We start from the raw sequence: 22,473 nt of genomic DNA, 5'->3' as shown, positions 1-22,473 counted from the left end.
CCGAACCCTGAACCACTGTGTATGGCACACGCAGCCACGTCGTGGAGCTGAGCTCTTCTGGTGTCACCTGGGTAGAAGATGGAAGAAGTGGACACGGACAGAAATAAAATAGCAGGGGGCTTTTAATAACAAAGGACTGTGAATTCTTTCAGAGAAGATGACACGTGTGGTGTCTGAACTACTTTGTCTCTGGAAAAGCAAGAAGTGTTGGGGGCTGAAGGCTTACTGCTGTGGTGGTTTACACCACTGTCACTGATAACTCCAGGTACGATAGACACTGTCCCCTAGGAGACAAATGATCCACACTCCATGAGACAGTTTCTCCCTAAAAAACAAAAGGTGGGATCAATTTTCTCCCACAGATTGGGTATATTCTTTATTCATGATTTTAGGACAGTAATGAATCATTCCTCCTGTAGCCAGCGCCTGCATTGCCGATACACGCATGGAGAGAAGAAAGTGTCTGTGGAGCTATTCAGGGAGAGCGTGTCTACTGAATTTAGGTGTCTAAATATAGGCAGAGAGGATCTCCCTATGGACTCCCTGTAGGGCATCTGCTTCTTCCTGCTGACTACACTGGAATTGCAGGCACTTTCCCGAGGGGAATGCTGCATTAATACTGGAAATGTACATGAGCAGTGACTGCCCAGGGTATAAAATGTTCCCCTTACATCTCTGACCTGCTCAGGAAGCATGTCCTCTCCCTGTCATCTGTGGGCAGTGTTTCACAGCCCAGACCTGAGGAGCAGAGAGGCGCCAGCCCCATGTATGGGAACTCTGGAGCCAGTTCCATGTCTCCTTTTCTTTGCAACCTCAGCTGGAACTGCCAGCAGTCATAGGGCCAGGCCTGTGGGGGTCACAGAATTACATTACAGAATGGTTCAGGTAGGAAGAAAGCTCTTGAAGTCATCTGGTGCCACCCCTGCTCAAGCAGGGACACCCAGAGCAGGCTGCCCAGGACCACGTCCAGGAGGCGTTTGGAGATCCCCAAGGAGGAGACCCCACAGCCTCTCTGGGCAGCCTGTGCCAGGGCTCCGTCACCCGCCCAGCACAGAAGTGCTGCCTGGTGCTCAGAGGGAGCCTCCTGGGTGCCCGGCTGTGCCCATGGCCTCCTGTCCTGGCACTGGGCACCGCTGAGCAGAGCCTGGCTCCGGCCTCTCTGCACCCTCCCTTCAGGGATTGAGGGACACGGATGAGACCCCCCTGAGCCTCCTCTTCTCCAGGCTGAGCAGCCCCAGCTTTCCCAGCCTCTCCTCACAGCAGAGATGCTCCAGTGCCCTCATTATCCTGGTGGATGATTTGTAGGCTGTGGATCTGCTAGGGTGTGTGGATGAAACACAAAATGCAACAGAGCCTGTAAAACAATCCTGGGTCAGGAAGGACAGGGCAGTACCTGTGGGCTGGGATGAGACAAGCTGAGCTGGGTGAAACACCAGCAAATGAAAACTCAGTCATCATGTGAAATGGTGGTTTCACATAATTGGTGTCCACAGCAGGGACAATGTCAGCCCAGATTTCCAGTGGCAGCAAAATGGCATGGACACCCAAGTACCAGACAGCTACAAAAAAGTTCATTAAAACACTAAGTAAAGAAGGGAGAATGCACCTCATACTTAGAAATCAAGACAAATCACGTTTTCTTTATAAGTTAAGGAGGTTTATTTTTTTTAATAACTGCACGTGAAGCAGGCTTGTGAAGTTAAGTGTTGACCACCACCATGTCACTGGAGGTCACCATCTCCCAAACATAATTTTGGGGGTACTATTACCCATAGCAGCCTCCCAGGCTAACCTTGGGCTACAGGTGGGTTTACGCCACCTCCTGCCTGACCTCCTCTCTCCCACCACGGTATGGCCTCAGCCTCTTCTCCCCGCATGGACACAGGGAGCATGGGCAAGGACCTGCCCTGCCCAGGGCACCTTCCAGCCCCGCACGCACACCGCCCATCTCTGGCACTGCTGTGCCGGAGGCAGAAGTTATTTGTTCAGTTCCTTGCACAGAGTTGTTGCATTAAACCCCATGCTTTGGCCGGCTCTGCTATATTTCAGGGCCTGATTCTGTGCCAGCCGTGGAAGAAAATCAGATTTGAGAGCATTCATCACTTTATGAGAGGCTATGAATTCCTAACAGAAAGCTAAGTAAATTCATATGCGGAGTGTATTAAAGCTATAAATATTTTGGAGTGATGGGCCCGGGCTAACAGCTCATTTTACAAGGGGAACTGTTGTGCACCCACGTCGTGTGGGTCTCCTGACCACGTGGCGGGGTGGGAGTTTGTTCCCAGGGACCTGTTTGCAGACTTGTGGCTTTTACAGCCTTTTTGAAGGTGAGAAAAGTGAAGAATTCGCACAGTAAAAATTCCTGGCAAAGTCAGAGCCTACAGTTTCTGCGTAATAAACTCATTACTGTGCTGTTGAATTTACACACCTCAGACAACTATACTGTAAAGTCATATCCCAAGGTAAAAAATGCAAAAAATTCAGACTTTGGCTTTGCTAAACAGTTTATTGGACAAATTCTTCATTTTTTAAATCTAGACAGGACGCAGAAGTACTGAATACTTTTTTTTAGACCTTACCACACTGAAAAAATATTTTCAAAGGCTCTACTTTTCAAAATAATAGATAGATCTCTGTAACAGAAATTAAAATTGGAAATGGAAACTTGATAGGGAGTAATTTTTTCCAGCAACACAAGAGTAGCTGGTATGGTTTCTGATTTATTTAGAAAATAGGCATGTGACCACGTCCAGTCTAGCAAGAAATATAATCACATAAACAACCTTATTGGACTTCTCTGGGACTATTTACACATTTAAGCCAAGCCCAAGCCCAGGCATGTTGCTGAGGTTCACCTTGCAGGCTCCTTATTTTATCGCTACATGGAGAAGTACAACATCATTTGGATGCTCGTACACAGACCGTTTTCCAGTGGGCAATGAAAACTTACCAAAATCCTTCAGTTCCCTCTGGCCTCAACTGCTCTGATCCATGGAGACCAAGTTCTGCTTGAAAAGGAGGCTTTGGGGCATGGAATTCTTTGGCTGCTTGCTCATCTTAGGTTCCTTGAGTCAAAGGTGTTTCTGGAAAAGGGACGGTGGTGTCGGACATGCGTTTCATAAGCAGCTGTGCCAATAAAGCACGCGACCACATCCCTGCCTCCTTCCTGCCACCCCACCAAGCTGGCTCCCCCAGCTCTGCGAGGGGACAGCCCGTCTCGGTGCTTTCAGGGGTGTTTCAGACAAAGCTGGTTTGTTCAGGTAAAACACTTGCAGTAGGTAACTTGCATTTACAAAGCTGCTATTGCTTATTCTGAGGCCAGGGGTTCGCATGAAGGGCTCCCAGTAGCAAATAACGAGTGATCTCTTGGTGGATCCAGCTGGATCTGGAGGAGATCTTCTCTGCCCCACCTTAAGCTCTTTGGGAACAATTTATACCCCATCTTCTGTGAAAATTGTCCATGGGACACTTGACAATTAAAACAATTCCTTCTTGTTCAGCCCATTTGCTGACTACGACTAGGGTAGACACACACAGTGAACATCACCAGCAGCTGGTACTGCTCCTCTCTGCTGGTGAAGTTTGTGCTCACACATGGAAAATGGGTCTCTCCAGTGGCTGGCATTAGCTGCTCAGTCTGAGGAGGAAGAGGAGGAGGAGGAGGAGGAGGAGGAGGAGGAGGAGGAGGAGGAGGAGGAGGCGGTGGTGGGGAGCCTTCCCTCTTCTTTCACGGGTAATATCAGAATTACAGCTGCCTTTGAGAGTGGTTTTGTAGCAGTTTGACAGGAACAGTTTGTGACAAGAGAATCAAGTGCAGAGAAATAATTTCTGCATTGAAAACACCTCTCTTACACAGGGTCACTGAATGGCTAAATTCTGAAATATTTAACTTAATACAGTTGGCAGTAGTTACCACACTACTTGTCCTCGAGGAACTGCTGACATTTGCAGTGAAGCCATTAAGAAACCTCGACAAAATAAGGCCTGGAGCAAACTTACTATTAAGAAAAAAGAAAACACTACAGAGTGCATTGTACATATTTATAAAACACAAGTGATGACCAAAACCTTTAGGCCCTCAGTGCGGCAGCCATGCCTTAACAGGAATGCTCAGCACCTTTAACCAAAAAGCATTCCCCTTTGGACCCTGGTGGATCAATTAGTTTGTCTCCACAGCCGCCTCCATACAGAGATGTTGTTAGCTATTGAGAGTAAGGGAAATCATTCCATGAATGACAGAAAGCTGCCTGGGTGCCCTTAGGTGTTACTTAGGGCTCGGTTTGGCCAGCAGACGTCCTGCTCCACCACCTTCTGCAGTTGGCAGGAGCGGAGGCCTCCTCCATGGGGATGTGGCCTTGCACAAATACCAAAGACGAGGCCTAGCGTGGGCGCTCGCTCCCCCCTCTTCCCACATCAGCCCTTGCTGAGGGAGGTTGGGTCCTCCTCTAGGTGATTCCTCAAACGCTGTGAGCACATCAGGTTGCCCTGAGGTGTCACTGAGGTTATCTCCCTATTTTATTCTGGTATTTTGAGTCTGGGATAAAGGGAGATGTTAAATATTGAGGGAAAGCATGTATCATAGACATCCAGTCATCGTATAAAGACAACCTGAATATTGTACATAAGACTACAGCTTTTCCTCATTTTTTATAAATTTTTGAAGTTATTTAAAAAACATCAGCATTGTCTGTTACAAAAGGTTTTATTTAGGTGTCTGAGCCAGCTACCTTCTCCTCAATTTCCCATCCTGATGACTAGCAGTGACCTGCTGAGGTATTGCTATCTTTGCTACAGACATGAGCTAGGTGGAGTTGCAAGCCCTTGTCAGGAGTTTGGGTCAGAGACCTCCTGAGTTCCCTTCCAGCCTGAATTATCAGTGCCCCTACGTTTTTATGGATTAATATGAGTGTGTCTGGCTCTATCAGACTCTGGGTCTGGGGAACAGCAATGGGAACAGCCATCATTGTGCACAAACTGCTGTGTCCTGCTTAGGGTGAGGGGCGGTCTGGACTGGACATCAGGAAGAACTTCTTGATGGAGAGGGTGGTTAAGCATTGGAATGGGCTGCCCAGGGCAGTGTTGGAGTTCCCATCCCTGGAGTTGTTAAAGAGATGTGTGGACATAGCTCCACATAGACACAGGGCCACAGATTAGTGATGGGACTTCGCAGGTCAGGCTGATGGTTGTACTTGATGTTCTTGAAGGTCTTTTCCAACCTAGATGATTCTCTGATTCTAAGACTAATCATGCAAATAGAAACAGGGAATAGAGGAGGCAAATAAGTCTGCCAAATGTCACAGAGTGGAATGGGAGCAAAGCTGGAAATGAATTGTAGACCACCAGACCCTGAAGCAACATTACATCTCTTCAACAAGGAAGGAGTTGGACCAGCAGGTATTAACAGAAACCTGGTGATTGGAGGCAGGGATAAAGGGACACCTTCAGTTTAAAGGCCACGCTTCAGCCCCGAGATCTGTAGTCTATTCTAGTTGAACTCTATAAACTGGTTTAAGCAGAGAATGGATGTTACATCTTCCCTCTTCCTGAACTGGGCTGTACTTGAGAGATAAAGCTTGCAGGGAAGAAGCAATATCATTTATGAGACTGACAAACAGATTTGAAAGAGCCCTTACCAAAAAATACCATGAAAATTCAGGCACGTGGATCCTTTACTAGGGCTAAAAACAAAGTCAAATTTTTTTAATGCAGGTCAAGAACAAATTGCCCTAAATTTATACTACATTAGTCTCTGAAATGACCCAAAAGGCAAGGTGGATAGTGCTTGTGAAACAGCTAGGATGCTCATCCTTTACAAGCTCAAGAACCCCTGTGGGACAGAAAGTCCAGGCGAGAGAGGCCATTTGTCAGTTTGCTTCATTTTGTTCTTGACTGCCGTGAGTGGGGAGTCATTGCCGCTGTTTCTTCCCTAAGTCAATTACTTTTCATTTGTTTATTTATTTTTCCATGAGGCATTGCTGCTCCAGGAAGGAAAACATTGTGGAAACGTCTCTCTGACCACTTGGCACTAAAACTCAGGCATCTCCCCCAAAGCAGCCCCCCTATACTGCCAGCTGGAGGCTGGTGGCTTGGGAAGACTCCTTGAAGCCTCCTGCAGAGACGGGGCAGGGTCCTGGGCATGGACTATTGTCACTCCTCAGGGCTGAGGGGCAAACCTTAGCCAGTCTTTCATGGTCACATGTAAGCAGTGTCATTTAAAAAGTTTTCAGTTTTTCAACATTTTATTTTTAATATTCCCCCAAACCCAGCCCTCTGGGGTGCTCAGGGGAAGGAGCAGCAGGGACATCCCTGATACATTGATGTCTCCCCAGCAAGAGCACACCTGGAGCCACTGCATATTGGAGTCCTCAAGGGTGCATCTGACACTCTGCAAAGGTTCAGTACAATCCATTTCGGATCTTAACAGCATTTAATTCCTTTAGAAAGCACCGCAGACAGTGATCTTCTCCATTAGCACTCGTTTCTGTGCCTGTCACAGAACAAGCCTCACACAGCAGCAGGGTGTATGTCTTTCAAGACGGGAGTGCATTTTAAATCGTACTGGGTCCACATCCAGCTTGTTCACCATATGTTTAAATTTGAAAGCACTCTAGCTTTAGCTACAGCTCAAAAGCAGACACATAATTTGTTTCACATCGAGGCACTCTTGGATATGCTTTTACTTCAGACTAGCAGAGATAAACGACTTGCTGGAAGATATCATTTGTAGGACAGAACATTTATATTGTAGAGACTAGAGATTTTTCTAAGGCTTTATTATTGCTGCAATGAATCAGCATTTGCTACTTGATGTAATCTTGGCAGCATGGCAACATGCTTTTTGCCATTTCGAAAAGAAGTGCAGAGTAGCTGTTTTATTTCAAAATACCATCATTTTTTTTCTTTTAAAGGAGGTGCACATGTAGACCTATTACATGACAGGTCTCAGGATACACACAAAGGGTTTTCACCTTTGGAAGGTGACTATTACAGATCAGATTTTGCATATTACCATTTTTATTAAAATAGCTAAATATGAAAAATGCAAAAAGGAGAATTTCCAGTAAAAAAAAATTGAGCTTGTAAACAATTATACATGCTGGTATACTACCAAGCGCATGATATTTTATTGCATTATGTAGGTCTCTACAAATGCCCTTCTGTTCACTGATATAACCATTTGCAGGATTAGAGCCCAAAATAGTAAGTCTCTGATTCTGTATTTTCAAGTTAACTCCCACCCTGAATCTGTTGGAGATAATCCATTCTGTCTGATACAGAGCTAGAAATCTTTTTACACTGATAATACCTGGAAATAGCTTAGAGCACTGGACAATGTTTGTATTTTTTTCAGAAATACTGAACGATTTAGGAGCAGAAGCACCTTTACCAGAGTGCAGTTGAATAGACCAGGATCTGAAACTCCACCATTGGCCAGAATTAACTGGAGTGGGGGATGAAAACGGAAAGCTAATTAATGAATTTATGCAATTTCAGATGCACTGTATGCATGCACACATGCACAGATGCTTAGTTTAGCACTGCTATTCCCTCTTGCCTTCTCGATAATCCTGCTGATGTTAAAGAATAAATCTTGCTCCCCTCTCTTACTTGCTCCCCACCCTAATAGCTGTTACCTGAAAATCTCTCTCTGCACCTCAATATTGTTCACATCATCCCCTCAGCTGAAAACACTACCCAGCCTCCAGGTGAAAATCAAAAGGGTAGGAATTCTTGCTTGAAAATTACCAAAATTTACAAAAGTTAACAGCATTGATGATACACATGGTATGAATGATGCCACCCAAAGGGGAGGAAAAATCCTGCAGTCCTTCCCCAGGCAAGATTTACAGTGGCATCACTGGGACTTCTGCTTCAGCGATAGCTTGTAGAACTATAAAAAACACCTAAAAAACATTACAAAGAATATAAACTGAATTTATGACTTAACAAATAATATTTAATATATAGCATTGAATGCATACACATCAGTACCAGTGCTGTAACAACAAAACAGAACTCATAAAATTAGCAGCAGTTTTTGCAAGTACAAAAATACACATTTTTTCAGAACATATATAATAGCAAAATTTATCAGGATATATTATACAAACTCAAAGCATTTAGATAATGCATTACTTTTAATATATTATATGATGTTTTAGATGCTGCATAATAAAATTACATGTGTTCTGCTTGCAATAATATATAATGCCATTTACAGCAATGTTAAACTATTCACAACTTAAACATGAACAGAACAGCCAACGAAGCACAATAAATGAAACACAGAGTTGGGAGGTGTTAGTTACAAGCTTCGGCATTTATCTTTACATATTTTTGAGCTTATTTTTTTTTCTTTCTTTCGCAGTGTGAAAGAAATAACTACACCTATTGAACATACCTCAGAAACGTACAGAAAACAATACACTTATTCCTTGGAGGACAGTGAAGGTAATACCTATCAGTTTCAGAACAGTAGTATAATACCACAGTTATGGATTCTACACTGACTTTGCACGCTACATCAAAACCACAAAGGACCGGGACCCACATCCGCAAGGCTCAACACACAAGTGGTCAAGGGGAGAGTCCCAGCAGGAACCCTGCTGCCTCGAGAGGCTCACAGAACAGGTCCCTCCTCTTAGTTCCTGGGACCTCATCAGATTTTTCAGGAGGTTTCTGTTTGCTTGCTTTTAGCAATTTTTATTATTCTTACAATATTCTTGCAAAGCTTTATGTGGGAACATTAACAGTTTCCTAGAGAAAGAAAACTCACGAATTCAGGGACTGCTCAATTAAATTTGAACAGCCTGGATATTAAACTTAAAATGAACACACACTAACACCAAAGGCATTTTCTTTATGGTGTTTATTTTAAGCATTAAGATTCCTCCGCAAAAAAGCTTTGGTCAGTCTCTTCAAACTTTGGATTGCTGTAATGCTCTCCTAGACCTCCTCTTTGATCTTGGATCATGAAGTCTCTCTTTTCCTGCGACTTTCAGAGGTAATGGCTGAATGTCAGGCTTAATCAAATAGCCGTCGACTCCTTCAGTAGGTTTCAGGGGTGCTGGCCTGCTGTTGGGCTCCACCAAGCCCCCCTCAGCCAGCGCCTCGGTAGGTTGTGGAGATGGTGGCACCCTGGTGGGTGTGACCAAATAGTCATCAGCCACGTCAGCGGCAGTCTCTTCGTGTTTCTTTACTGACTGAAAAGTGCTGATATCAAAAGGGGAGGAGGTTTCGGTTGGGGTAAACACAGATTGGTCTGAAAACTGAGAGAAAGCACTGTCCAGGGAGCTCATTGACGACACAGACGGAGATGTCCCAGGAGAAGACAGGCTAGAAGAGCTAAATCCTGAGCAAATATTTAATCCCTCAGGCGTTGGAGGCAGGAGGCAATGGGACAAGTCTTTCTTTTCAACATTTTGGTTTGTGTTGTCACTTTTACCAATGTTAATCCCTATAATCAGGCTCTGATTGATAAGCTTTTGCCCTTCCATCTGCAATGACCGAAGCTGACGGAGATAGTCTTCATCTTCGTGAGACAGGACAACGTCACAGCTGGCTTTGCGCGCTGCCTTCTCATGACTGTTGCCACTGTGGGTGAAGCTGGGGGCAAGGAGGCCGATTGCAGGCTCTGAGGAGCGCCTGTGTCTCCTCAAGGCTTTGAGGACACCTGAGGTAGCTGCTGAAGAGAAGCCCAATGCACTGGAGCAGAGAGACTCCTTCTCTGAGTTTTCTTGCGAGGAAAACTTACGGTGTACATCAACAGAAATCGTCAACTGTTTCGATTTGGTTTTACTTTGGATTTCATCCACCTCTGTCTGCTCCGAATCGCCGTCGCTCAGGGTGAAGACAGACTCCCTGCTCCTGTTATCCTGATCTCGGTTCTTAATCCAGTCGCTGGAAGAGGAGTCGGCCTCATCGTTCGCCTCATTTTCCAGGCTGTCGTAGGAAGAGTCGTTCAGATGGAGGGAAGCCACATCTGCAAGGATAAACCAAGCATCAGCATGGCAGTGACCAAACCACCCTGCTGACAGGCAGCTGCATTTTTTTTTTTTTTGCTTTTACTTTTAGGAGCATTTGTCATTTAAAGTCTCTTCAAAGAGAAACGTCAGTAATTTCAGAAATAAATACTGTCTAAATTTGGAAAGGAAAAACTGAATGAGTGCTAAGTAGCAGTTCAGTCAAGAAACACAGGATAATAGGACAAATAGGGGTGAAGTCTCCTTTTTTTTTTTTTGAGTACTTCAGCAGTAAATAATCCAGCTGCGAACATTAATTTATATACAGAGTATTAAATCAGCAATTTATTGAATGTTTCTTTTTGTTAGTGAAAACATCATTTAACCTTTCTTTCCCTCTTCTAGGAAGATGAAGAAAACAGGGCATACTTCATGCTTCTACGGTCTTCCAGAAATTACATTTTTAAGAACAACACTATGAAGAAAGTTCCAGTCTCTGTTTAAACAGTCACCACATTTCAACTGAGCTGTGCACACCTGCACCCTGCTCCATATATGCGGTAATTGGCGTCGCATTAAATCTCTTTTGCTCAGGGCTATGCTAAGCGGACTTATCTCACACTGCAGCAGAGCTCACGCATGGGCAGTTCCCGTGCCTCAGTGCCTGCCTGAAAACTTGCTCAGCTGCCATAACCCACCATGGGTCTGAGCTCTCAGTCCCAGCACAGCAAGATCAGAGAATTACAGAATGACTGAGGTTGGAGGGACTGTCAGAGGTCAGCTGGCAATCTGCTTCAACCCCTGCTCAAGCAGGGACACCCAGAGCAGGCTGCCCAGGACCACGTCCAGGAGGCGTTTGGAGAACCCCAAGGAGGAGACCCCACAGCCTCTCTGGGCAGCCTGTGCCAGGGCTCCGTCACCCGCCCAGCACAGAAGTGCTGCCTGGTGCTCAGAGGGAGCCTCCTGGGTGCCCGGCTGTGCCCATGGCCTCCTGTCCTGGCACTGGGCACCGCTGAGCAGAGCCTGGCTCCGGCCTCTCTGCACCCTCCCTTCAGGGATTTAGGGACACGGATGAGACCCCCCTGAGCCTCCTCTTCTCCAGGCTGAGCAGCCCCAGCTCTCCCAGCCTCTCCTCACAGCAGAGATGCTCCAGTGCCTTCATCATCCTGGTGACCCTGCGTTGGGCTCTCTCCAGTATGCCCAGCTCCCTCAGGTACTGGGAAGCCAGGAACTGGACCCAGCACTGCAGGCGTGGCCTCACCAGTGCTGAGAAGGGAAAGATCACCTCCCTTCACCTGCTGGTGATATTTTGCCCGACACAGCCAAGAATACCATTAGCCTTCTTAGCAGCAAGGGCACACTGCTGGCTCATGTTCAGCTTGGTGTCCATCAGGACCCCCAAGGCCTTTTCTGCAGAGCTGCTTTCCAGCTCGGTGGCCCCCAGCACATACTGGTGCCTGGGGTTGTTCCTCTCCAGGTGCAGGACTCCACGCTTCTCCTTGTTGAACTTCACAAGGTTCTTGTAAGCCCACCTCTCCAGCCTGTCAAGGTCCCTCTGGATGGCAGCAAGGCCCTCTGGTGAGTCAGCCACTCCCCTCAGTTTCATGTCATCCACAAATTTACTGAGGGTGCACTCTACCCTATTGTCCAGATCACTAATGAAGATGTTATACAAGGCTGGACCCAGTATTGACTCCTGGGGTGCTCCATTGATAACTGGAATGCAACCTGGCTGTTCAGCCCGATTCCACGTTCTTCTACTCTTAGGGAGTAGAAACGCATTAAGAGTAGAAGTAGAAATGCAGCTTTAGAAATATATTAAGGGGAGACCTGAACTTCCAGTCAAAATCAATGCTATCACAGTGCTAGAGAAAAGAATATTAATGATATTCTGGAACATGCTGCATACCAGTCAACTACTCTGTTGGACATTTTCAGTCCCCAGTTCCATGACTTTTCTGTGCTAGGAGCAAAATCTGCCTGTCCCATTAAAAATCTGGAGAATCTCTCTCTTTTGATAATAAATAATGCTTTCAGCACTCATATAATGATGTGACAACTGTATTATAACCATTGTTGATCATTGGCTTTCTGATATTCTGAGAAGACATATGCTGGGACACAAATTATATATTTGAGATGAAACCCTCTCCAGATTTCTTTCTTCTTTCCTTCCTTTCTTCCTTCCCTCCTTTCTTCCTTTCTTCTTTCTTTACATCTTTTCTTCCTTTCTCCCTAACACCCCCCATTTTTTAAACATAGTAGCTCAGATGACTGGAATAGGAACAAGGGATTATTTGGGACAGCACTTAGAGGTGCTCTAGCTCTGTGGTAAACTGAATCACTGACTATCACCAATACTTTGGGTAAGGTGACAGAGACAACAGCAGTATCTGGGAAAGACATGTGAGTCAATCTTCTGTCTGGCTGTGTTTAGCTGATAGGATCAAAACATCATCTGCATTACCTGAGCCATTTTCTCTCTTGCATGTCATCAGTATTTCTCCAAAGAGGGAGTTAATCTCCTCTCCAAAAATCCTGCAGCAATTCTCAGTGAGGAACTGCACCAGACTAGAAATCTGCAACAAAGCAATGGCAGAGAGATGTCCTGTCACATCTTGCATTATCACATTCAGGGCAAACACACCGTGCAGAGGAAGAACACGAGCAACTGCCATCCATGAAGTGCTCTCTGTAAAACAGTCTCAGTGCAGAGGCTTACCCCAGACGACCTGCAGCAGGCCTCCCCATGGTGGGCCAGCCTGGGGCTCTTGCCATGAGCGATCCCCGTGAGCTCTCCCAGCACACTGAGCCAGGGCACGAAGGGATGTGGCTCCACGGGGCGAACAGTGGGAGCCAGGGAGAGCAAGGCAGCATCTTCTGAGGCATCATCCCATCTTTCCTGTTATTCCCTGTCTCTAGAGTTGTTTTTACCAAATGTTTGCCACATAACATCAAACTCCATCTTCTTCAGTAAAGGCAGATGACATTCATTCCCCACTGTCTCCTTCCCTGCTACCTTTTGCAATCCTCTCCCCCAACCATGTCCCTTTCTACCCTGGAATAGGGTCCAAATACGCCTGTCCTTCTTGCATACAGATTTGCCATTTTTGCTCTGTCCTGTTCAAGGCTACAACAACTGGAGATCTTTTTGGTGACAGAATTCCTCTGCTAATGCACTTCTCCCAGGCAGATTATGAGAATGAATCTATGAATGTTTCTGTAGCCCTGATAAAAGGACAGGGATCTGAAGAGGTACTAACTATTTTCACATTTGTGGTTATTTTTGTTTAGTACACTGCAGTCTCCCACCTTTTTTGTGAATTCACTTTCCATATCAGGAGTGGAGGAAACAGGAGGCCAGAGCAGGCTAGGTGCAATGCAGATAGCTAGATTAAATGCGTTCATCTGGTTCTCTTCAGATCGCATTTCTATACCATGTAGTACGCCAAAGATGTAACGTAAGAGAACAACGTTAGCTCTGGGGAGTTGCTCTATTAACCTGAAAGCATATACAAATGTAAGTCTTCAAATTAGTGACTGGAAAATACCAAAGCTTTGAAGATACCATTTTCCATAGATATACAGAAGTCAAGACAATGAAAATACAAGAACAGGGTAAGATGGTCCACTAATTGAAGCAGGCAGTGTGTTGATGGGGCGTTCTTGCTCAGCTGCTTGCCCTCATTATAGCACATCTCTAAACAGTTTCCTGGGATGCCACGAAATACCCTAACAGATAATTAAAATTACAGTCTGTCAGACTAACGAACCACATGCAAAGTATGACACAAAACTGTGTTTCACCGAAGTTGCCTGATAGTTCACTATTCAATGTGAACTATCCGTTGTCACTACCTGCCATCAAGTTGCCATAGGCATGTATACACGTACAGAAGTATGCACGAGGTCAGCTAGTGTACAAAGCTCTGCTTCCCATGACAGAAACTTTGCCCACTTTCTGTTTTATATCACCTTCCAGTGTGTAGGATTCCCTTCTCACTATGCTCCAGTGTTTTATTTACAATTCCATCTTGGCTTCAAAACGGTCACTAAAATTTGAGATGAATGAGGGGGAAATATGAGGAACTGATTTCAGCTGCTCTGTCACCCAGCATGCACAGGTTCCCTGTGGATGACTCTGGCTTTGGTACCAGGCAGAAATCCAGATCTTGGATAGCATATTTATAAATATTATAAATATTTTTTTTCATAAAAAGATATTTCATTTATTTACTGGCATCCACAAAAGGCAGAAAAGTGTGACAAAAGAGTCATAAATTTGCCCCATACAGGCTCTCCCTTAAATATAAATGTATGTTTAAATGCTCCATTATATGCAAAGATATTTTTAGCATCTATTTAAAGTTGTGGTTTTTTAATTGCAGGTTGTAAATTGAATGTTTGGGATTCTGCATTCTGGGATATAATTTTAAAGGAAGAGAATACAGAGAATTTAAGTAACTCTACCTTTGGATGCTTTTTATCTTCTCTTCATTATTTCCTTGATCCATCACAGAGACCCACTTATCACAGAGCTGGGATGACAAAATGCTGCCTGGGATGTTGCGAAGAAAATCCTTATCCAGAGAAAAGAAGAAGAAAATGTGAACAGCTATTCTGGAGCGTGGGAGGAAACAGGAATAATCTACGCAGATACAAGAAGATGGATCAGTAGGACAGCACTAGCTGACAAGTGTCTTGATCCACAAAAAAAAATCAGAAAATCATCTGAGATAAAGACGTTCTTTGGATTATGCTAGAAGTGAAAATTTTCCTGACTTGTCCTCACCCTTTCCTATCAAAATAGAGGTATTTGGATGCTTCATCTGCTATTGTTGAACTAAAAAAAAAACCCACCTGCATTGGGGCCAGTTATTTTGATACTGTTTGTCTGCCTTTACTTATCACCTGAGTCCATCTGTAGCCCCTGTTTATCCTCCTCAGATGACAACCTTCAACCCCACCAGACCACAAGAACTCCAAGGCATCTCTGCCTGCCTTGTCCTTTTTGATATGGAGTATTTGTACCAGTCCGGGATAGTCTTCCTGCTCCTGTCTCCAAATACCTCAACTACTGGCAGGCGAACTGTTGAAGCTTGGGAAGAAGCCCAAATCCCAGCTTCCCAAACACGTTAGGGTAAGAGAAGCTATGGTGCACATGAATAACACATTTGCTCTTATGTGGTGACTGCCCCCATGCTCTTATAGGTGTGCCCTAAAACCACCAGCAGACACGTAACAGTGTAAGTCTCACCCATGAAAACCTCTGATGTGGCAGCAAGAATGGTTTTCTGTGGTAAAACTATTCCCCCAAAGCAATGCTTGCTGGAGAATGGGTATTACAATTTCTTTTAAGCTAAAAGCTATACATAAACAGATGTACTGTAATAAAATATGAAGAGAGATACGCTCCTTGTGACTGGTGTTCTGCTGAAGGTGTGCGATGCTTTTTGCACAAGCAACGTTGCTTTTAACATACGAGTTTGTAAGGAAAGATAATCCATCGGAAAATTAACCCCAATATTTCAGGCAACACTATATGTTTGCAAGGGTCTGTGGTGTAAGATATTACTGATGAATAAAGAAACAGGTCTGCAAATTCGCCTTTCTAGTATTTCATTGACTTTAAGGAGAGATTAAGAGAGTTGCAGGACCAGGATGTAACTGAGACCTCAGGAAAGCTGGCAGCAAAACAAGCTGACCAGTCCTCTTCCCCATCCTAATCCAGTGGTAGCTTCCTTTGGTGACCCTCACGTTAATGTGCCAGCCCATTCTTAATTCAGCCTAGCAACTCCCCTCTGGGCTTGTCCCTGGTGAAAAGCCCGACTTGTTTGTGCCCAAGATCTGTGCTGCTCTCACACAAAAAGGGAGAAAGGAACATTCTTCACATACCTTAAACAAAGATGCTGTCACAAATATGGATTCACAGGCTAAGTCCACTTCGGCGCCTGAATCAAGCTTCTCCTTGAGCTCTTTGCAGGTTTTTGCACTTCCAGAGCGTCTGAAAATACCCTCAGTAGAAGGACCTTCTTGGTAAAGGAGGGAAAGCATGTCCTAAACAAAATCAAAAGGCAGAGAGGCTTTCTCAGAGACATATTTTATTGTCCACTACCACTGAAGTGTGGTTTTACCACTTCTGTCACAGGCAAGAACCTCTGAGTCCCCAAAAAGCTCACAAGTTAAACGCAAGTCAAGGCTCCCTCCAGGCCATGCCAAACTGCACAGCAAAGCTATGGTCCAGGGAACTGATTTTGGAAAACGTCCCTTCAAAAACACGGTGCCACCACTGCAGAGCACGAACCTCGTGCGTGATCTCTTCCAGGATCTGTACAAGTTTTAGCCAAGTCATTGAAATAAATAAACACTGTGGTATGGGAAAAGGCTACCGTGTGCCTAGTGCAGCGCCCTTTGCAGGAAGACATAAAATCCTCCCCACTCATCAGTGTGTTTGATATTAGCACCGACCAGAGAGGAAGACTTCTGCTGCAACTTATCAGACTGAGGTCTGAAAAAAGGAGATGTTATCCAAGCTGGAAAGTGCTTCCTTTGTTAATATCCATCTGCACTTCCACATCAGAGCTGGATTTTACTCCCTTCTGCGTCTTGTGAGTGGCATTGCACCCTGCAAGCAGCTCAAAGGAAACAAGTAGATTTCTGCCCAGCTTCTAAAATAACATGAGGGCCTGATTTCTTCTGCTAAATAAAAGAGGAAAATGAGCAGAAATGCTCAAATCAAAGACTTCTCCCAAGATAAGATGACACAGTTTTCCCCAGCTGTTTAATTCTCTGCAGTCTCGTTTGGGGTGCCTCTCAGACACTTCTCCGCAGCCGTGTTCTGAGCAATGTGGGATTTGTCATGTCTGTCTCTTTTGAGGGGAAATGCATGTAGACAGTCTCTGAATTACGTGCAGGCAGACGGTGGTCTGAGGACCAACTTATCAGAAGGGATGGTGGGGGAGAACCTGTCATCATTAAACCAAGTTACTCTAATGGCTAAGCAGCAGCTTGTGGCTTCTTTCAGAGTCTGGGCTGTAAGGTCAGTCTTCCTGACACACAGCAATGCAGATATCCGTCAGGAAAACTATTTTCCTAATCTTTACTTTCTTAATGCTTCCTCTCACTCTGCAGAAGTGGAAAGCCACTCGCGGCTGCGCAGACACGTCAGAGCAGCACCTTTCGTGGCAGCAGGACTCGTGGCAGCATTTCCATTTTCCTTGCTGGGACTTACTGCTGTCAAAACAGACTGAGCTCCAGTGCCTGAACAAACACTTTTAAAATATATTTTGAATAAAATACCCACAAAATAAAACGGGGAAGGCCCCCTTACAGTAGTAAATCCAAAAGAATCACATGAATGAAGCTACTGGTGTACGACAATTCGGTGTAACAGTGCCTAAAAGAGAGCCCTTCAGCTGTGAAAAGCAAGCGTAGAGCTTTGCAGCAGGGCTATCAAACATGCCTGCACCATTCATGCCTGATGTTTCCCTTCTCTTGCAGGTGTATCCCACAGAGTACCTCAGAAGCAGTTTTCCATTCTCCAGAGACGCATGAGAAATCAAAAGCGAGTTATATTTTGGGCATAAACACGGTGTTTTAAGATTCAAACCACAAAGTCTACCAAGCTCCGATGCTATACTTAGTAACTTAGATATGCTAGATGTAACTTAGATATGAATTTCTGAATATTTATGTTTTGGAAAAATTTCCAAAATGCAGCACTGGCTCCTCTCTTAGATGGGGAAAAAGAGAGACCATATTCTTACGGAGTCCATCTCTGGCAGGCTTACTTAAATAACCTAACTGATAAAAATGTACAATTCCCCCTCAAAAGGAACTAAAAACCAACACTATTACAAGACTCAAAAAGTCCTGGTATGATTCACTATTCAGGCAATGCTAAAGCAGCACATCAAGCACAAGCTTTGGAGACAAACCATCTGTTACTATAAACTGATATAACCCCACTGATTTCAGTGGGGTTCTGGTGAGTTGTGCCAGATGGAAGGCAGTCTGCTAAGAGGAAGGGCCCAATCCTGCAGGGATCATGGTGGGCGCTCTTCCCTCCCCCTCCACAAACGTTTCAATTGCTGCATTAATAACAGGGCAGTCCTCAGGACACCCTCCCGACCAAAAAATGCTACACATCTATCTTAATTGTGCCTAGGATGGGCTCCAGGATGTTTCTGATGTCCCTGGACTGGGTGGGGAGGGAGTTTTGAGCACCCACAGCACAAGCACTTGCTTGACACAAGGTGAAAAGATGCTGAGGTGTTCCTGAAGCCTCCAGCCATCCCAACCATTTTTGCAGTGGCAATGCCAGATCAAAAGTGAGGACCCAGAGTGCTGGGATGCCTTCAAGAAAGGCTCTGAAATTGTCTGCTTAAGGACAGGAGGCATTTCTATGCAAGCATGGGCTGCCTGCATTGGACAGCAGGCACAACCTGACTGGAGTCGGGGGTTTTACTGAGACCTTGGGAGTGGTTTAAGAAGTGTGCGTGAACATGGTGTGTATTTACACCGTGTGAGTGAGGATTAGGGAGCCAGCCGTACAGCATGGGCTGTAAGGAAGCAACAGCCCGGAGCAGTCGACCCACCACACACTTCTCAGGCTGTCTGGTACTGACCAGGCCTGATCACAGCATATGTTAAAAACCAGAGTTCTTGCTGGGAAGCATAAATGAGGCTTCCTTCTGTTTGCTCTGCTCGAGTAGTTTCAGCATCCCATTTACACCGCATCCCCATGTTCTCAAAGAAATTCCACCACTGTAAGAGCCAGCCCCGAGCCTGGGACTCACCAAGAGAGGTTTGGGCAGGTTGTCATCCTCACAGATGGCTGTTAGCAAGAGGCCAAAGAGCTTCCCAGGAGCAGCAGATGTTGAGGAGAGGGGCACATTGTCCAAGTGAGTGCCTGTGCCACGCCAAAAAGCCCAGTTTATGATAGATCTTTTCCTTTTAAACGACTTCTGGCTTAAGTCTGGGAAAAGAGAGAGGTGTTTATTAGAAGAAATGCATTTCAATTCTAATTCCAGTATTTGTTTTGTGGTGGCTACTATGGTTTCAAAGGAAAAAATGACACGAACCAAACCAACTCCTTGGCACCCAGCTCAGCCTAATCCACCACGTGCATACCTGTGTGTGTGTGTGGAGACTGCGCTGCCCTACCCACAATCTTGAGAGGCTCACCAAGACCTGCACTGCACGGCTAGAGCACAGCACCAGCGCCTACCCCTCAGTGCAGGATGGTGAACCTCAGCCCAGCGGCTTCCCATGGAGCTGGCCTGTGCCCAGTGACTCGTTTCCTACCCACAGGTGCGAACCACAGACCTTCTCCGGAAAAAATAGGTAAATAAACACCACTGCCCTCACCTTGGCTGACCGTCCGGAGGCATCCTAGCTCCACTCTCTCCACAAGTAACACCAGAAAATCGCAGAATCACAGAATCCTCTAGGTTGGAAGAGACCTCCAAGATCACCGAGTCCAACCTCTGACCTAACACTAACAAGTCCTCCACTAAACCATATCACTAAGCTCTACATCTAAACGTCTTTTAAAGACCTCCAGGGATGGTGACTCAACCATTTCCCAATGCCTAACAACCCTTTCAGTAAAGAAGTTCTTCCTAATATCCAACCTAAACCTCCCCTGGCACAACTTTAGCCCATTCCCCCTCATCGACTGGGTGAGACGTTGTCAGGCTAGGAGAAGCCGCCACCTTTGCTCTCCTCTCCGCAGAACTAGCGTGTCCTTACTGACCACGACGCAGGGATGGTGCCTGCCCTTTGATCAACGCTTTCCAGATGGCATTTCAGCACGCTGCCAGCACACTGATGGGCTCCATTTGTCTTCATTTATTTTAATGTATTTCATTAGACAGCTAAAGAGCACCGCTAATTGAAGCCCTTGTTTGCAGTGCATGAAGAAGGAAATACTGATGTTAAGACACAAGGAGTTTTCTAACATAACCTCTCTCAACATCAGTGAGTTGAATGCTTCTTAAAAGCATGGGCTACTGTTAAAGGTGAGTTGACACCATTTACGATGGAAGTGCTAACTGGGAAAAACTCATTCCAACATATTTTTCCTTTTCTGAAGTCTTCAAAGCCACTCAGCTTTGATTTAGTAGCTCACCTACCTTATGCACCTTTCTATTAGCTGGTTCTTTCACCTGGTCAAACATTCAGCTTTCTGCTGTTGTGGAGGGCAGAGGGTAGAAGCAAGGCTTGCAGAAGCATGGATCGCAGTATAATACCACATTTTTTTTCTCCTGTACTTCATTACATCCATTTTTTAGCCCCAATAGTGATTTTCTGTTATACATCATTCCATTCTGGAAGATCATGCTCCCTTCGGGAATGGGTGGAAGTCTTTTCATTAGAGGCTTACAGGATGAAAAGTTACAGTTTTACTCAAAATGTGAGCATATGAATGCTAAAGCCCGATGAAAAATTCTTTTCATAAAAAATAACGAGGATATACATTTTAAGCAGTCCAAAGCTTCATGAAATATGAGCTTGGCAATGTCTAAGGCTTTACTTGACACATCATGTTTTGGGAGAAGATAACTAAGAAAAACTTTCAAAACAACGTTTTTTCTTTCGGATGAGCAGGACATGAGCATGTGACTGTGGTTTGCCTCTCTTGCAGTTCTAGTCACCCAGTCACTAATACATTTTGGTGGTTTTTTTTGTTTGTTTTGGTTTTTTTCTGGTAGCCCTGTAGATCTGGCAGGAGTAAAAATTAAGGAGAGGTCCTGTTTTGGAGACACAGGAATAGCAGAAATGAAAAAAGAAAAAAAAAAGGGTCTTAAAATGAAGACCTTAAAAGAAAGAACTTTTCTTAAGTCTCTCACTGTTTGCTCCACTCCTGAAAGCCAAAGCCCAAATGGACAAGGTGACCGAATGGAAATTCTACTTAAATGCAGCTCTCCTGGGGCAGGAGGAAAATCTTAAGTGGTGTTCTTCAACATACCAGGACGGAAACCAACAACTAATGCACAGCAGTGAAATGCCACCTCGCTTACAAAATCAACACTCACCAGTAACAGAACTCATGTGTTTCCTATCCCTGTTTCGAAGGGGACTCAGAAGCGTCAGGGTAAAGAGCAGATGAGAAAGGGAGGACGAGAACTTTCTTCTCTTGAATCTGTGCAAAGTTGCATTGGGTGCCCAGCCTCCTCTCAGCCAAGACAGATGCACAACTTGCACAGGGAAACACCAGCACTGCACCCCAGGCCTTGTTATGGGGGATAATTCTAAGCCCAGAATCAGAATAAAGCAACACTATTTTGGTTGCAGATCTTGCTCAGAGCTCACAACAGCAGCCATCTGCCTAGGGATCAATTCTACGCATACTTTATATGCAGGGAATTTAGTCCATTCATTGGTAGTGGCTCAGCCACCCAAGTGCCATTTCCTCTTCCCATAGACTAACCAGAAACTTCCCAGTAAAGCCTCAGACCTAGTTAAAAACCTAGCAGCCGTTCTGACCAAATCCCTTTCAAACAGTTTTCGAAGATCTCCTTCCCGTATTGAGACCAACTTGCTTACATTTTGCTTTCTCTTTCACAGATGATTAAATAATAATCTGGACGACAGATGAGCCACTGACAGCAGTCAGTTCTTTCAAGTTAAACTTCAGGCAAATCAATATTTACAATATTTTTAGACATATGTTCATAAGATACGGCTGGCTAACGTGGGGTATGTTGGTACAACCGGGCGGCTTCCCCCTGCTGCCCCGAGGGCCGGGCGTCCAGCCCAGCAGTACCACCACCACAGGGTAAATGTCACCCTTGGCCAGGTGACATTTGGTTAAAAATCTTATGCCTCTGAGCTTTCCAAGGGCACGTGCCGTGTCTGCATGAGGGTTACAGTGAGATGGCTGCAGGTGTCAGCTGAGAGCCTTGCTGGAGGTGCTGCTCAAACTCGGTTTCCAAGTTGCTGATTTTATTGCATTTAAAGGAAAAATAAACAGAATAATCTCAGCGCTCAGGTAAATCCCAGAATAGCAATCACTTCTTGAGGAGGAGGTAAGGCCTCTTGTCCCAGTCTGGGATGGATTTCTCTTGAGGGAAGGACGGAGGAAGGGGTGGAGGGAGGGTTACACGGCACGTGGGCAGCGAAGCGTGGGCTCCCAGACCCTTCTCCCTGTGAATTGCCCTGCACGTGGTGTTGTGCCTGGCGGTCCCCCACAACACCACAGCTCCTGGCTCTCTGATCAGAAGACAAGCCCCAAACCAGATCACAGCCTTGGCTTGCACACAGGTACCATTTTCCATTTTCCAAAACCAAAACAGGTGAGGAGGAGGCGGGAAGAGCACACCGAGCAGCACGATAATCTGGTTTGCAAGCAGCCAGACCTATGCATCACTTGGAAAGGTTCTGCTAGCCAAGGATGAAAGCAGAAAAAGCCTCTCCTCCTCCTGTGTATCCCATCCCTGAGCACGACTCGCAGCCTGCCCCGGGCGTCTGCTGCCCCAGCGCCAGCCTGGCCTCCCCTCCCGTGGCT

At 45.4% G+C, this 22,473-nt stretch overlaps 1 protein-coding gene across 1 annotated transcript in view; it reads right to left on the bottom strand.

Annotated features, from left to right (window-relative positions):
• Window positions 1-8,918: 8,918 nt before the first annotated feature.
• Window positions 8,919-22,473, bottom strand: part of ARHGAP20 (Rho GTPase activating protein 20) — a 61,220-nt gene continuing 47,665 nt past the window's right edge. The window contains exons 11-16 of the mRNA XM_035542775.1: window positions 18,761-18,939; window positions 15,858-16,019; window positions 14,433-14,542; window positions 13,275-13,464; window positions 12,430-12,541; window positions 8,919-9,982 (exon numbers count right to left, since the gene is read on the bottom strand). Coding sequence (XP_035398668.1) covers window positions 8,919-9,982; window positions 12,430-12,541; window positions 13,275-13,464; window positions 14,433-14,542; window positions 15,858-16,019; window positions 18,761-18,939 — 1,817 coding nt within the window. The remainder of the gene's footprint in view (window positions 9,983-12,429; window positions 12,542-13,274; window positions 13,465-14,432; window positions 14,543-15,857; window positions 16,020-18,760; window positions 18,940-22,473) is intronic.

The sequence above is a fragment of the Cygnus atratus genome, chromosome 1, assembly GCF_013377495.2.
Source record: "Cygnus atratus isolate AKBS03 ecotype Queensland, Australia chromosome 1, CAtr_DNAZoo_HiC_assembly, whole genome shotgun sequence".
In the NCBI taxonomy this organism is placed as follows: Eukaryota; Metazoa; Chordata; class Aves; order Anseriformes; family Anatidae; genus Cygnus; species Cygnus atratus.
Note: the sequence above shows the minus strand (reverse complement) of the source record. Positions and strands in the feature narration are given on the sequence as shown.